Source organism: Condylura cristata, unplaced genomic scaffold (assembly GCF_000260355.1).
Source record: "Condylura cristata isolate star-nosed mole 26May11 unplaced genomic scaffold, ConCri1.0 scaffold00015, whole genome shotgun sequence".
Lineage (NCBI taxonomy): Eukaryota > Metazoa > Chordata > Mammalia > Eulipotyphla > Talpidae > Condylura > Condylura cristata.
Window position 1 is genome coordinate 10626162 of NW_004567116.1, and position 11358 is coordinate 10637519.

General features: G+C 51.1%; 1 protein-coding gene across 1 annotated transcript in view; it reads right to left on the reverse strand.

Annotated features, from left to right (window-relative positions):
- Positions 1-11048, reverse strand: part of ACCSL (1-aminocyclopropane-1-carboxylate synthase homolog (Arabidopsis)(non-functional)-like) — a 12222-nt gene extending 1174 nt beyond the window's left edge. Inside the window, exons 1-13 of the mRNA XM_004682890.2 lie at positions 10560-11048; positions 9299-9358; positions 8469-8539; positions 8078-8147; positions 7771-7837; positions 5884-5981; positions 5595-5672; positions 5214-5314; positions 3580-3669; positions 2822-2867; positions 2572-2713; positions 625-767; positions 391-538 (exon numbers count right to left, since the gene is read on the reverse strand). Of these exons, the coding sequence (XP_004682947.1) occupies positions 391-538; positions 625-767; positions 2572-2713; positions 2822-2867; positions 3580-3669; positions 5214-5314; positions 5595-5672; positions 5884-5981; positions 7771-7837; positions 8078-8147; positions 8469-8539; positions 9299-9358; positions 10560-11045 (1600 nt within the window). The 5' untranslated portion in view covers positions 11046-11048. The remainder of the gene's footprint in view (positions 1-390; positions 539-624; positions 768-2571; positions 2714-2821; positions 2868-3579; positions 3670-5213; positions 5315-5594; positions 5673-5883; positions 5982-7770; positions 7838-8077; positions 8148-8468; positions 8540-9298; positions 9359-10559) is intronic.
- Between the last annotated feature and the right edge of the window lie 310 nt (positions 11049-11358).

Consider the following 11358-nt stretch of genomic DNA (forward strand, 5'->3'; position numbering starts at 1 on the left):
ATAAGGGTTCTTTCCTGTGCTCCTGGCTGGCACGACAGTATCTGCACAGCAATAGACAGCTGTGAACCTGAGTGTCGTGTTCTCCTTAATCTGCAGAGCAGAAGCTGTAAAGAGTCTTCTGTGCTCATCTACCTGCCACCTCACCTACTACACTGCACAGCCAGCAGGGCTGGGAGCCACTTAGCGGATCAATAGCAGACACACAACAAGCCCCCCTGAAGGTCTGTCTCAAGCTCTCATATAATGGAGCTTAAATCAAAAGCTGAAGGTAGAAACAGTTGGGACAGAGAAGCTAAGGCATCTGGCTGCGAAAGGTCAAAAGAGGAAGACTCAGGCCTCGGGTTATAGAGGGATTGGCGGGCAGCTTTGCAAGGTGCCGACACTACTCACCAAGCTGGAGGTGCCTCTCTGCAAAGTTGAGGCGGAACCAGCCAGGCTCCTTACACAGGTAAGATTTGCCACGGGACAGTATCAACTTGTTGTCCAGGAAGCGGCGGTGAAGGAGCAACTCTTCCTCGAAAGTGCACGGATTCAGGTACTAGGGGAGGCAGAGGGAGAGAGCTGAGCCCACCACCCGGCTGGCAGGTGTGCCAAGGAACACCTGTGTTCACTCATCGGGCTCACCTTTTTCAAGCTGATCCAGACATAGAGGCCAGAGCCACGCTTAAGAAAGGGAATCTTCAGTGCTTGCAACTTGTTGGTGACATACCTGTGAGATGTCCTTAGCCGGGAGCGGTTTGTGGGCAGGTACACTTTGTCAATCCATTCTGGATGGGTGGGGAGACAGCAGTCACAGGCTTCTGCTCCAGACATGGGCTGGTGCCAGCTAATTCTAGCTGTTACTTTCAAGCTGATGGTAACCACACCCCTCACAGTCCCCCCTTACCTACAGCTCTGGTGGAGACACTGGATGCTAATAGTCCAGTAAGAGTGTTCCTTTTGGGGCTATATCACTGAAGCAAGGAATTGAGGTACTCCCCTAAATGGGTCTAACTAGACAATTATACACAGAGTCCCTTACTTTGCACAATGGACTCCTAGGAACCTATATGCTGGGATAATTTCAGCCCAGTTGCTCTCAGTATTGAAAACAAAATAGAGGCGCCCCCTGGTGGTGTAGTGGGTTAAAGCACAGCACAAGAAGCTAAAGCCACTTCAGCATGAGTTCCATTCGTGGCAGACAGTATGCTTTGTTAATCTGCCTGTTGTGCTCCCCACTCTGTCTCTGGTGAAGCCTCTTACTCCCTCTGCACCTCTGGCCTGTACCCCAGTTTTATATGCATAAATAAATACATCTTTAAAAAGAAAAAAAAACCTAAAACTACCTGGGGAGGTGTTAAAAGTCCTCATCCCCTGGTAATATCCCCAGATGATCTAAGTCAGAATTTGGGGGACCAGAGCCCCCACATTAGTATTTAAGTTCTCCAGGTAATTCCATGTGAGCTAAGGCTGAGAACCAGCATTCAAGGGGGTAGAAATTTGGCTTCCACGAAATACCAAAGGGCCTGACAGCATGTAGGGACAGAGACAGTAGATTTCTCCTAGCCACCACTTTCCCCACCCAAAGCTGAAAGCAAACATTCTAAAGCCAGCTATCTGTTTATATCACTTTGTCTTTATATCCCAGCTTTTCATTTAAATCCTCCAGGGTGGTACCCACCCTAATAGAGTTAATAGAGTGCATTAAAGAAGGAGGTCCTGGGCCCTCCCCGCTGGTACAGCGGGTTAAAGCACAGCACTGAGAAGCTAAAGCCACTTCCACATGAGTTCGATCCCCGCCTGCCTGCCCCAGAGTGACCACATGGCAAGGCAGACCTCTCCTGAGCAGCCCACTGCTCCCCTCAGCAGTGTACTTCGTCGATCTGCCTGTTCTGCTCCCCACTCTGTCTCTGGTGAATCCTCTCACCCTCAGCATCTCTGGCCTGTACCCCAGTTCTGTATGAATAAATAAATAAATCTTTTAAAAAAGAAAGAAAGAAGGATGTCCTAAAGAGAAGTCCCCTCTGACGCCGGCATTCACTCGAGATGCAAAAGGAAGGTGACCCCAGGAGCCCCAGGCGCAGACACACCAGTTTACGCAAGCGCCAGCCTCCTTCTGCCATGCTGGAAGAGCTTAACTCACACCCAGGAGTCAGCATATTTCGTTGTAATCTTTGCCCTGAAGTGAGCAGGGCTTTGGGGGAAGGAAAATAGACTTTCATGTAAAAATTGATTTCTGAAGTCCCCACCTTCAAGAATTAGAATACAACTGACTAACCCTTTCCTGGAAAGAGAACCAGATACCAGAACAGCCAGAAGTGCAAGCCCAGCTTGCGTTTTAGGGTACACTTGTGTCCTCTGTCAGCACCCATTGCACAACTGTACCACCAGTACCACCTCCGCCACGTACGTCTGTCCCATCATCCAGGCTGCATTCTGCCTCCTCTGAACTTCCTGTCCTACCACAGCTAACACTGACACTGCAAACAGGGTCTCAGTGTATTTGTCCAGTGCCTGTCAGAGATGCAAGCAAACCCGGAAATTCTCCCTGGTTGCGGGGCCGGCCATGATGCCTGGGGTGCAGGTCAGTACCTCTGTCCTGGAGCAGCCGGCACAACTTGTACTGGGTGATGCCAGAGAGGCTGTGAAGGTAGCCGAAGGAGCTCACGGCAGAGGCCACCTCCTTGTTGTGGGTGTACAGCACGCCGAAGCGGAAGCCGGAGATGCCGAAGTCCTAGAGGCAGAGAAGTAGGGGCAGGATGTCTGGTGTGCCTGCCCCCCTACTCCTGGGCTCACCCTCTTTCCCCTCCTTCCCGCTCAGGAACAGGCAGCTGGGGCTCACCTTACTGGTGCCCCAGATCATGTGGGTCCTGTCAGGGTCAGGCAAACTGGAGAGGAGACAATATAATGGAAATTATGGAGGAATATTTGAGGGTGAAGACCTTCATCCTAGGGTCAGCCTAGGGTCTTGGAGGGGAAAGAGAAAGTGGATTCGACCACAGGACCTACCAGGCCCAAAGTTCAAGAGACAGTTGCCCCAGTTAAGACAGTTAAGACAGTTAAGACACAAGGTGTCTTCGGGGAGCTAGAGGGGTGACTCCCAAGCGCCCACTGAGTGAGGTCCAGAACCCCACCCAAGCTCCAGGCCTTTCCACACGGGTCCAAAGCCACCTTTCCAGGCAGCTGGCTGACACGCATGTGGGCCACCACTGTTTCCAGAATGTGCTCACGTATTTCTTACTGCCCTGCTTCGGTGAGGCTGTTTCTTCTGTCCTTTCTTCATTTTTCTTGCCTGTTCTAGGGCCATGCACTACCCTTAAGAAAGTTCTGCCCTATTTCTATTATCTTCCCATGTTCTACTTATCATGACATTTCTGGTTCTGTAGGACCTTATCTTGACTTCTGATAGTCCACATCAGCCCTGCCCTCAAGTTCTCTCATGTACAAAATGACATTCAGAGGAGAAGACACTTGGAAAAAGGATGTTTCATTCATTTTCATCCCACCAGCATCCAGTTAAGTTGATGGCTTATGCACTCACCCTACAAAGCAGCAACCTCATGGTTCTCATTATTCCCAACTCACATGGAGATAGCTCACCTTTTGATGCTCAGAACACTGTGGAATGTGGTGGATTCATCAAAGACAGAGAGCATGTAAATCTCATCGATAATCACATGTAGGTTGTACCTGCAGGTTGGGGCAAAAGAGAACAATATCTAGGTTCTCTGTCTGATCAGGACTCTTTTCTGGACTTTTCTGGATATAGATTCTTTTCTGGTTATGGACCAGATGTGTCTCTGCAGCTCGCCCAACCTTTCCAAGGTGCTTGGTAAGGTAGAAGTGGGTGATGTAGCCGAAGGGACCCTTAAGCCTGGCAGGAATTCAGAAGACACTCATGAGAACCTCTTTCCCAGTCCCTCAACCCTCAAGCAGAACCTACGGGAAAGGGCTGGATGGCCCAGAGCTTTGGATACAGTTGGGGGCTCTGTTCAGGGTCTGAGTCCAGTAGTGTCATTAGCAGCCTAAGCTGAAGCACATCCACTCATTTATACTGTGATCTCCATCTTGCCGAGGAAGAAACTTAAGTTTCCGAGATAAAAAGTTCATTCTGTCAATTAGCAGGTGCTAGAGCTGGGATTTGAACTGATTTTGTTGAATTTTAGCCCACACCCTCCAGGATTTTTCTTCTTGTTCCCATGCTCTGCCAGCAATGGTCTGGATTAGTTATGAAATTTGAATCTGTGTTTTTCTTCTTGAAAAGAAAGATTATTCTAATAGCATTATGTCCTGGACTCCAGAGAGAACTGATAATAGTATGATCTTAGGAATGGGATATGAAAGTTCTATAGGGAGGTGTCTTCACCCCACAAGGCCTGAGGATGTCTTCCGTGGCCCCCTGGGTTGAGTGTTGGGAAATGATACTGGGGAAAAGGTACTTACTCTATAAGAAGTGGGAAAGTAGAAGTATACTGATTGTCCCGTAGGTGTGTGTATGTGGGCAAAAGTGAGTGGTAAGGGCCCTCCCTGCTGGTGCAATGGGTTAGGACGCAGCACGGCAAGCTAGCGACAACTGCTTCAGTGTGAGTTGGATCCCAGCCCTGGAGGTGACCACGTGGCGTGGCAGACCTCTCTTGTCTCACCCTCTGCTCCCTCAGCAGTGTACCTTGTCCATCTGCCTGCTCTGCTCCCCACTCTGTCTTTGGTGAATCCTTTCACTGCCCCTGTGCCTCTGGCCTGTACCCCAGTTCTGTATGCATAATTAATTTTTTTAAGATTTATTTATTCATTCATACAGAACTGGGGTACAGGCCAGAGATGCGGAGGATGAGAGGATTCACCAGAGAGAGCGGGGAGCAGAACAGGCAGATTGAGGAAGTACACTGCTGAGGGGAGCAGCGGGTGGGCCGGGAGAGGTCTGCCACACCATGTGGGTCACCTCCGGGGCAGGCGGGGATAGAACTCATGCGGAAGTGGCTTAAGCTTCTTAGTGCTGTGCTTTAACCCGCTGTGCCACCAGGGAGGGCCCTAAATGAATTTTTTTTTTTAAAAAAAAGATGAGTGGTAAGCCTGTGAGGGCATTTGCCTTCATTTCAGTTCATTGCACATAACTTTAGAGCATACAATGCACTGAGAATATTTAGGGTCAATTATTTCTGGTTCCGACTTTTGACTGCAAGCAACGGGAACCCCTTTGTGGGATTTCAACTGGTCTCAAGGAATAGAACTCATACCTTTTGGCAAATTCCAGGTATTCTTTCAGTGAGTCTGGAGAGTAGACATCACCCAGGGGATTCTGAGGGTTGATGAGCAGAAGGCCTCTGACCTTTTTTCCCTAAGAAGAACCAGACATACCTTAACATGCTCAAATCCTTCCTAACTATCTCAACAATGGTCAAGAGTTGGGTCAAGATTCCCACTGTAGAACCCCTGACTAAGGTCTGGGTAGGATGTCAAAGAGGGAGCGGAGCAAGCGCTGGGGCTCAGGGCTCCTGTGAGGACATGCTCACTCACTGCTCCTTCGAAGGCTCCCACAGTCTTGGGAACATCATTCTAGAATCACTATTGTTCAGCCCCTTTGAGTGCCTGCCCTGAAGACACAATTCTCTCCTTACTTTGAGCTGAGCCTCCAGCAGAGCTTGCTCCAACTTGCCCACAGTGAGCTGGAATGGAGGCGTCTTCCCATCCATGACCTGGAAGACAAATACTGGCTGGGAACTGCCTGTCAGAGGGGCCCTGAAGCCATGACGCTGCACTCTCTTTCACCCCAACAAACTCTTGTCTTCGCACCCAGGGTGCAGCCCCCACGCCTCCCTGTCCCTGATTTCTCCCCCACACCTTTCAAGTGCCCCTCGGACATCTATTGTCTCGGTGGGCTGGGCTGGCCAATGTCCCCATTCTGACCTCACTGTCCAGGTGCGCAGGAATCAGCTCGACTTTGGAATACAGGCTGGAGGTAAGGACGAAGCCACCATAGAAAGGCGTGGGGGTCAGAAAGGCCTCTGGAAGCATAGGGAGACGAAGTCGTTTGTCCAGGGACTCAGTCAGAACCTGCCCCTCAACAGCAGCAAAGCTACAGAGAAGGTTGTTTGGCGAGCCCTCCTACTTGGGGCTTAATGCTTGTGGACTCGGGCTCCACACAAGTTATCTGTCCTCATAAACATTACTATTGGACAAAACTCAAATTTCACTCTTGTCAATACACTAGAAAGGGGGTAAGTGGGGCCCTCCCTGGTGGCGCAGCAGGTTGGAGCCCTGCACTGTGAAGCCAAGCCATGGCCACTTCAGTGCGAGTTCAATTCCTGCCCCGGAGCTGACACACATGGCACAGCAGACCTCACCTGTCTCACCCGCTGCTCCCCTCAGCAGTGTACTTCGTCCATCTGCCTGTTCTGCTCCCCACTCTGTCTCTGGGGAATCCTCCCGCTGCCCCTGCACCTCTGGCCTGTACCCCATTTCTGTGTGTATCAATAAATAAAATCTTTTTTAAAAAGAAAAGAAAGGGGGGCCCTCCCTGGTGGCGCAGCGGGTTAAAGCACAGCACTGAGAATCTAAGGCCGCTTCCTCATGAGTTCGATTCCCGCCTGCCCCGGAGGTGACCACATGGCGTGGCAGACCTCTCCTGACCCGCCCGCTGCTCCCCTCAGCAGTGTACTTCGTTGATCTGCCTGTTCTGCACCCCACTCTGTCTCTGGTGAATTCTCTCACCCTCCACATCTCTGGCCTGTATCCCAGTTCTGTATGCACAAATAAAATAAAATCTTTAAAAAAAAAAAAAAAAAGAAAAGAAAGGGGAAACTGTTGCTGTGATGATTTGGAATCCAGGGCACAAATTGAGCCAGGCTTGTGATTCGGCAAGTCAGCTCCTGGCCAAACACTAAAGGCCAAGTTCAGGCCCAGGCCTGGGGGGATCACATCTCCTGCATGGCTCAGGTTGCCTGGGCTTGGGGATCTCAGATCCTCATTTCTTCCCATCTGCTTGGCCTCACTGATGGACCCATTGCTGTGAGTGGCTAACTTGGTGCCTTCTGCTCAAGCAGCCAGAGCTAATTAAGAGCTAAGTATCTTTAGGATTTTTTTGATTTATGCAGAACTAGGATACAGGCCAGAGGTGCAGGTGGTATGAGGATCCGCCAGAGACAGAGTGGGGAGCAGAACAGGCAAACTGACCAAAGTACACGGCTGAGGGGAGCAGCAGGCAAGACAGGCGAGGTCTGCCATGCCATGTGGGTCACCTCTCCAGCTGGGGATTGAGCTTGTGCTGCAGTGGCTACAGACAGTGCACAGTGCTGCGCTTTTTAACTCCTGCACCACCAGGGAGGGCCCAAGAGCTGAGAATCTCGACTAAGCATTATGAAGAGGTAAACTGAGAACAGATCTTTCAGACTTACTTGTTCATTTGTTCTAGAACTAATTGCCCCCCCCCTTTTTTTTTTTGGAGATAGAAAACCAGGAAATCTACATGAACTGGCCCAGTTCACCAGGACTGTCTTGTGTTGGGGTTGGGCTCTGAAGTCCAGCTAGTGAGATGACCCCACTGTCACCACCACTGGGCCATACCTCCTGGGGGGCTGTCACGTGTTTTCCCTCCATGCCAAATAGGGATCCAGATCCCTATTCCTTCAACACTAGTAGGAAGGTGTTCTAATCAGTATGAAAGTCCCAGCACTTTAGGATAAGTCCTTGCTTCAAGGGTTTTTTCTTCCCTATGGCTCAGAGCCTATGTTCCTGCCCTTGTCTCTGGCCTATGTGGTACCATTCCCCCAAGGGGAAGCAGAGCCCATGACATACCCCCTGGATCGCACAGAACCATGGACAGCGCAGAGAAGACGGCACAGCAACCATTTAGCACCACCACCTGATGGTAGCACAAAGAGAAAGTCAAAAACCGATCCTCATAAAAGAAGGGTTAACTCCTGCCCCCCTACCCTGGGGGAGACAGATACTGGAGCTCCTGAGCTGACACCACAGAATTTTATTCTGCCCTGGCCCTGGGGGTTTCTGCTTGTTCTCCCCTTATCTTCTAGAAAATGCACAGTCCCTAAAGAATGCAGCCCCCACACCTCCCACCAGGGTGCAAGGCTGGAAACTCACTCACATTTTCTGGCTCCAGCTGGCTGGGCGTCTTGCAGTAATAGGTCAGGAACCGGGCCACCTCCTTCCGCAGGCTGTAGACAGACCCAGAGGAAGAGCGTGGTTCTCACATCTGCAGGGCCCTGCCTCACTCCAGGCCTAAACTCCAGCCTCTTCCAAAGATCAGATTCCCCAACCTCATTGTTCAGGGCTACTGACTGAGGTTTGTATCAACCTCAGGGTGATACGAACAATAAGCCTGGAGTTTGAACTAGAACTTAGGACAGTGCTATACAACTCTGGCCTGCCCCTGATGAGGTTTGGCAGCTAACCAAGAACCTGGTGGCTGGAGTCCTTCCCTGGATGAGGGTCCAGGTGCCTATGGGTCAGAAAGTCATAGATTTAGAGGTACTTACAAAGGCTGCCCCCTCAAATCAGAATACTGCAGCAGGGATTCCTCAATGTAGTTCATGTCCTTCCGACTCAACTGTTGACAAGAAGAACATAGGGATAGCAGACCAGGGAAACCCAAGAGGCTTTACACTATTCCTGGGACATATGAGGGTGTCTGCATTGCCCTCCTGGACCTTCCAGAAAAGGGATAGGTATATATGCTGTATAGTGTGAAGGAGCCCTTCATGAATGACAAGCCTCCATAAATGAGTGGAGGCCCCGATTTTCTTGGCACAGATTACACAAGGAGATAATTCACTGGGAGTGTTTGACTCAAGCCTACATTTAGGTCAGAGGCCCCTTGGGGGCCTACCTACACATTTCCATCCAGAGAACATCTGTGGACACACTTGCAAGAAAGTGAGCTTAGATGTGCTATTCTAGAAGTTATTTTCCACACTTCCTTTCCTAGACTACTTCTTTTAAGATTTATTTATTTATTCATGCATACAAGAACTGGGGTGTAGGCCAGAGGTGTGGGGGATGGCAGATTCACCAGAGACAGAGTGGGAAGCAGAACAGGTGTATTAAATGAAATACACTGCCTAGGAGAGCAGCAGGTGAGACAGAAGAGGTCTGCTGCGCCATGTGAGTCAGCTCCCTGGCTGGGGATCAAACTCAGTGTGTGGCAGTAGCTTGATGGTGCTGGGACTTTAATCTCTGTGCCACCAGGGAAGACACCTTTCCTAGACTTCTAAATCTAGTAGATACCTGTATCTACCACATTCTAAAGAACATTCTAGGGGGGCTGGGCCTGAAGGTGGTAGTGTGCACAGCTGGGAATGAGGCTTACCCTTTCCATCATCAGATCAATGCAGAGTTTGTTCTCGCTGATACCAAGGTTAATGAAGCCCTGTAGACGAAGGATTGGAGGTCAGTTAGTTCTCCTGCTCTACCCTACACGGACCCCTTTATAAACATGCCAGTTAAGTTCTTACTCCAGATTTGTTGAAATGGACACCTCACTGCCCTGGGAGGCACTTCAACCCACATTTGACAGCTGTCGGTGCTAGAAAGTTTCCTTCTAACCCAAACTCTCACAGCTTACACAGTCCCTACTTTAGACTCACATAGGTACAGCAGTTTAATTACAAACAGCTGCAGTCATAGATTCTTCTGTACCAGACCCTGAACTCCAGCCTTCATGCGATTTGATTCCATTCTCACATTGCTGAGAAAAGGGCACCATCATGACCCCAGGCTTAAAGGGAGCATCTTGGAAGGTTGGATAACCCAGTAGCCACGCGACATGGCAACAGGCAGGTCTACATCTGCCGGACCTCAGTCTGGATCTTTAACTACCTCACACCCAACGCCACTTTTCTGTCCATGGAAAGGTCCCGCCAGCTCTAGGAGGAATTAGGTCCCATGGAGTCCAATGGGACCACCTGGCTCACTTGGTTCCCCCAATCAGACAGTTACCTTCTACCTATCACCTAGGAAGGAGCCGAAGGGAAGAGAGGTGTCTTAACCCTCTGGCTGGAGAGCTGTTGAGAACCCCCTTGCTGGGAGCCCCTCTGTGTCACCCCTAGGTGGTGCAGGAGTCCAACACCACCACACCCACCCATCCACACCTCTTGTCACAGCACCCCCATCCCTACTCTGGCCAGCTGGCCACCTTTCCCAGCCACTCTCAGCCTTCCCCTCCCAAAGCTTCCCACATGTGGTTCCTCCTTCCTGGAGGAACCCGGCATGACCTGGCTGACTGACTCAGCCTCTAGACCCTTCGTGTGAGGGCTGTCCCGGTGCTCCTGGACACGTATCAGTGTTCACCCCCACAACGGCTACTATCATCATCACGGCATGAGTTCAAGTTCACCGACTACGATGATCCTACTGACTGAGTGGGTAAGAGCAGGGATGCACGGAAAGGTGCTGTGGGGAGGAGAACCCAGACGCAGCCCTTCAATTCCCCTGGCATGTCACCTGTTTCTGTGCCCACTGCCTTGTCCATAAGAAGGCAACAATGTCTACTCCATGTTGCTGGGAAGAGGAAGTGGGCACAGGGCCTTAAACCCCACCCACCAGGGCCTAGAGTCTTCCCCCATCCTCACCAAAGGGTTCCTGTGCTTGTGGTATTTGTCTTCTAGGTAGGCCCTGAAGTCCTGCAAGCTGGAGCTAGACAACGTGGAGATGTCGATCCCCCGGTTGGAAAGACAACAGGTCACAAATGCAGCTTCCAAATCACTCAGTTGGTGGACGGCTTGGTCCGGGACCTGCTGCTCAGCGCTGATGTCACCCCCAGAGTCCAGGGGTGAGCTGGGCAGACCTGGGGCCCCAGACTGGAGGAGGCTGACCACCTGACACATCAACTGGCTCAGGAGGGCTTCCTGCTCTGGGGCAGCCTGGCTGTGCCCCTGCTCTTCCAGCGCCAGCTCCTGCTGCCCACACCTCTGGGTCTGCTGCCTGAGGTGCTCCTCTATGGTCTGCTTCAAGTGCAGCATGGCCTCCATCAGCTGGGTGTGGACGCTCTGGGTTCTGAGGCCCTGGCCCCCCAGCTGGCCGCCGGGCGTGGGGAAGGTGTCAGATGCGTCACTCATTCTCTGAAAATCTGTCTTGGCTTCAGCAGGCAGGCTGCAAAGGAAGAAGAGATTCTGTGCTGGAGCCAAGGAGATACTCCCTGACCCTCAGACCCAGGCTCGACCTTGGGCTGGTCACTGGCTTCTCCCACATCCGTAACTTGGGCCAAACTGGTTCAGAAAGAGTTGGATACTCATTCAAGGGCAAAGCCTAGAAACACCTTTTTAAAAGCCTTAAATAATCAGCCACGGGGTCTCTTTGGTGGTGCAAAGTGTTAAGGCGCAGCACTATGAAGCTATCCACAGCCACTGCAGGGTACAATCCCCAGCCAGG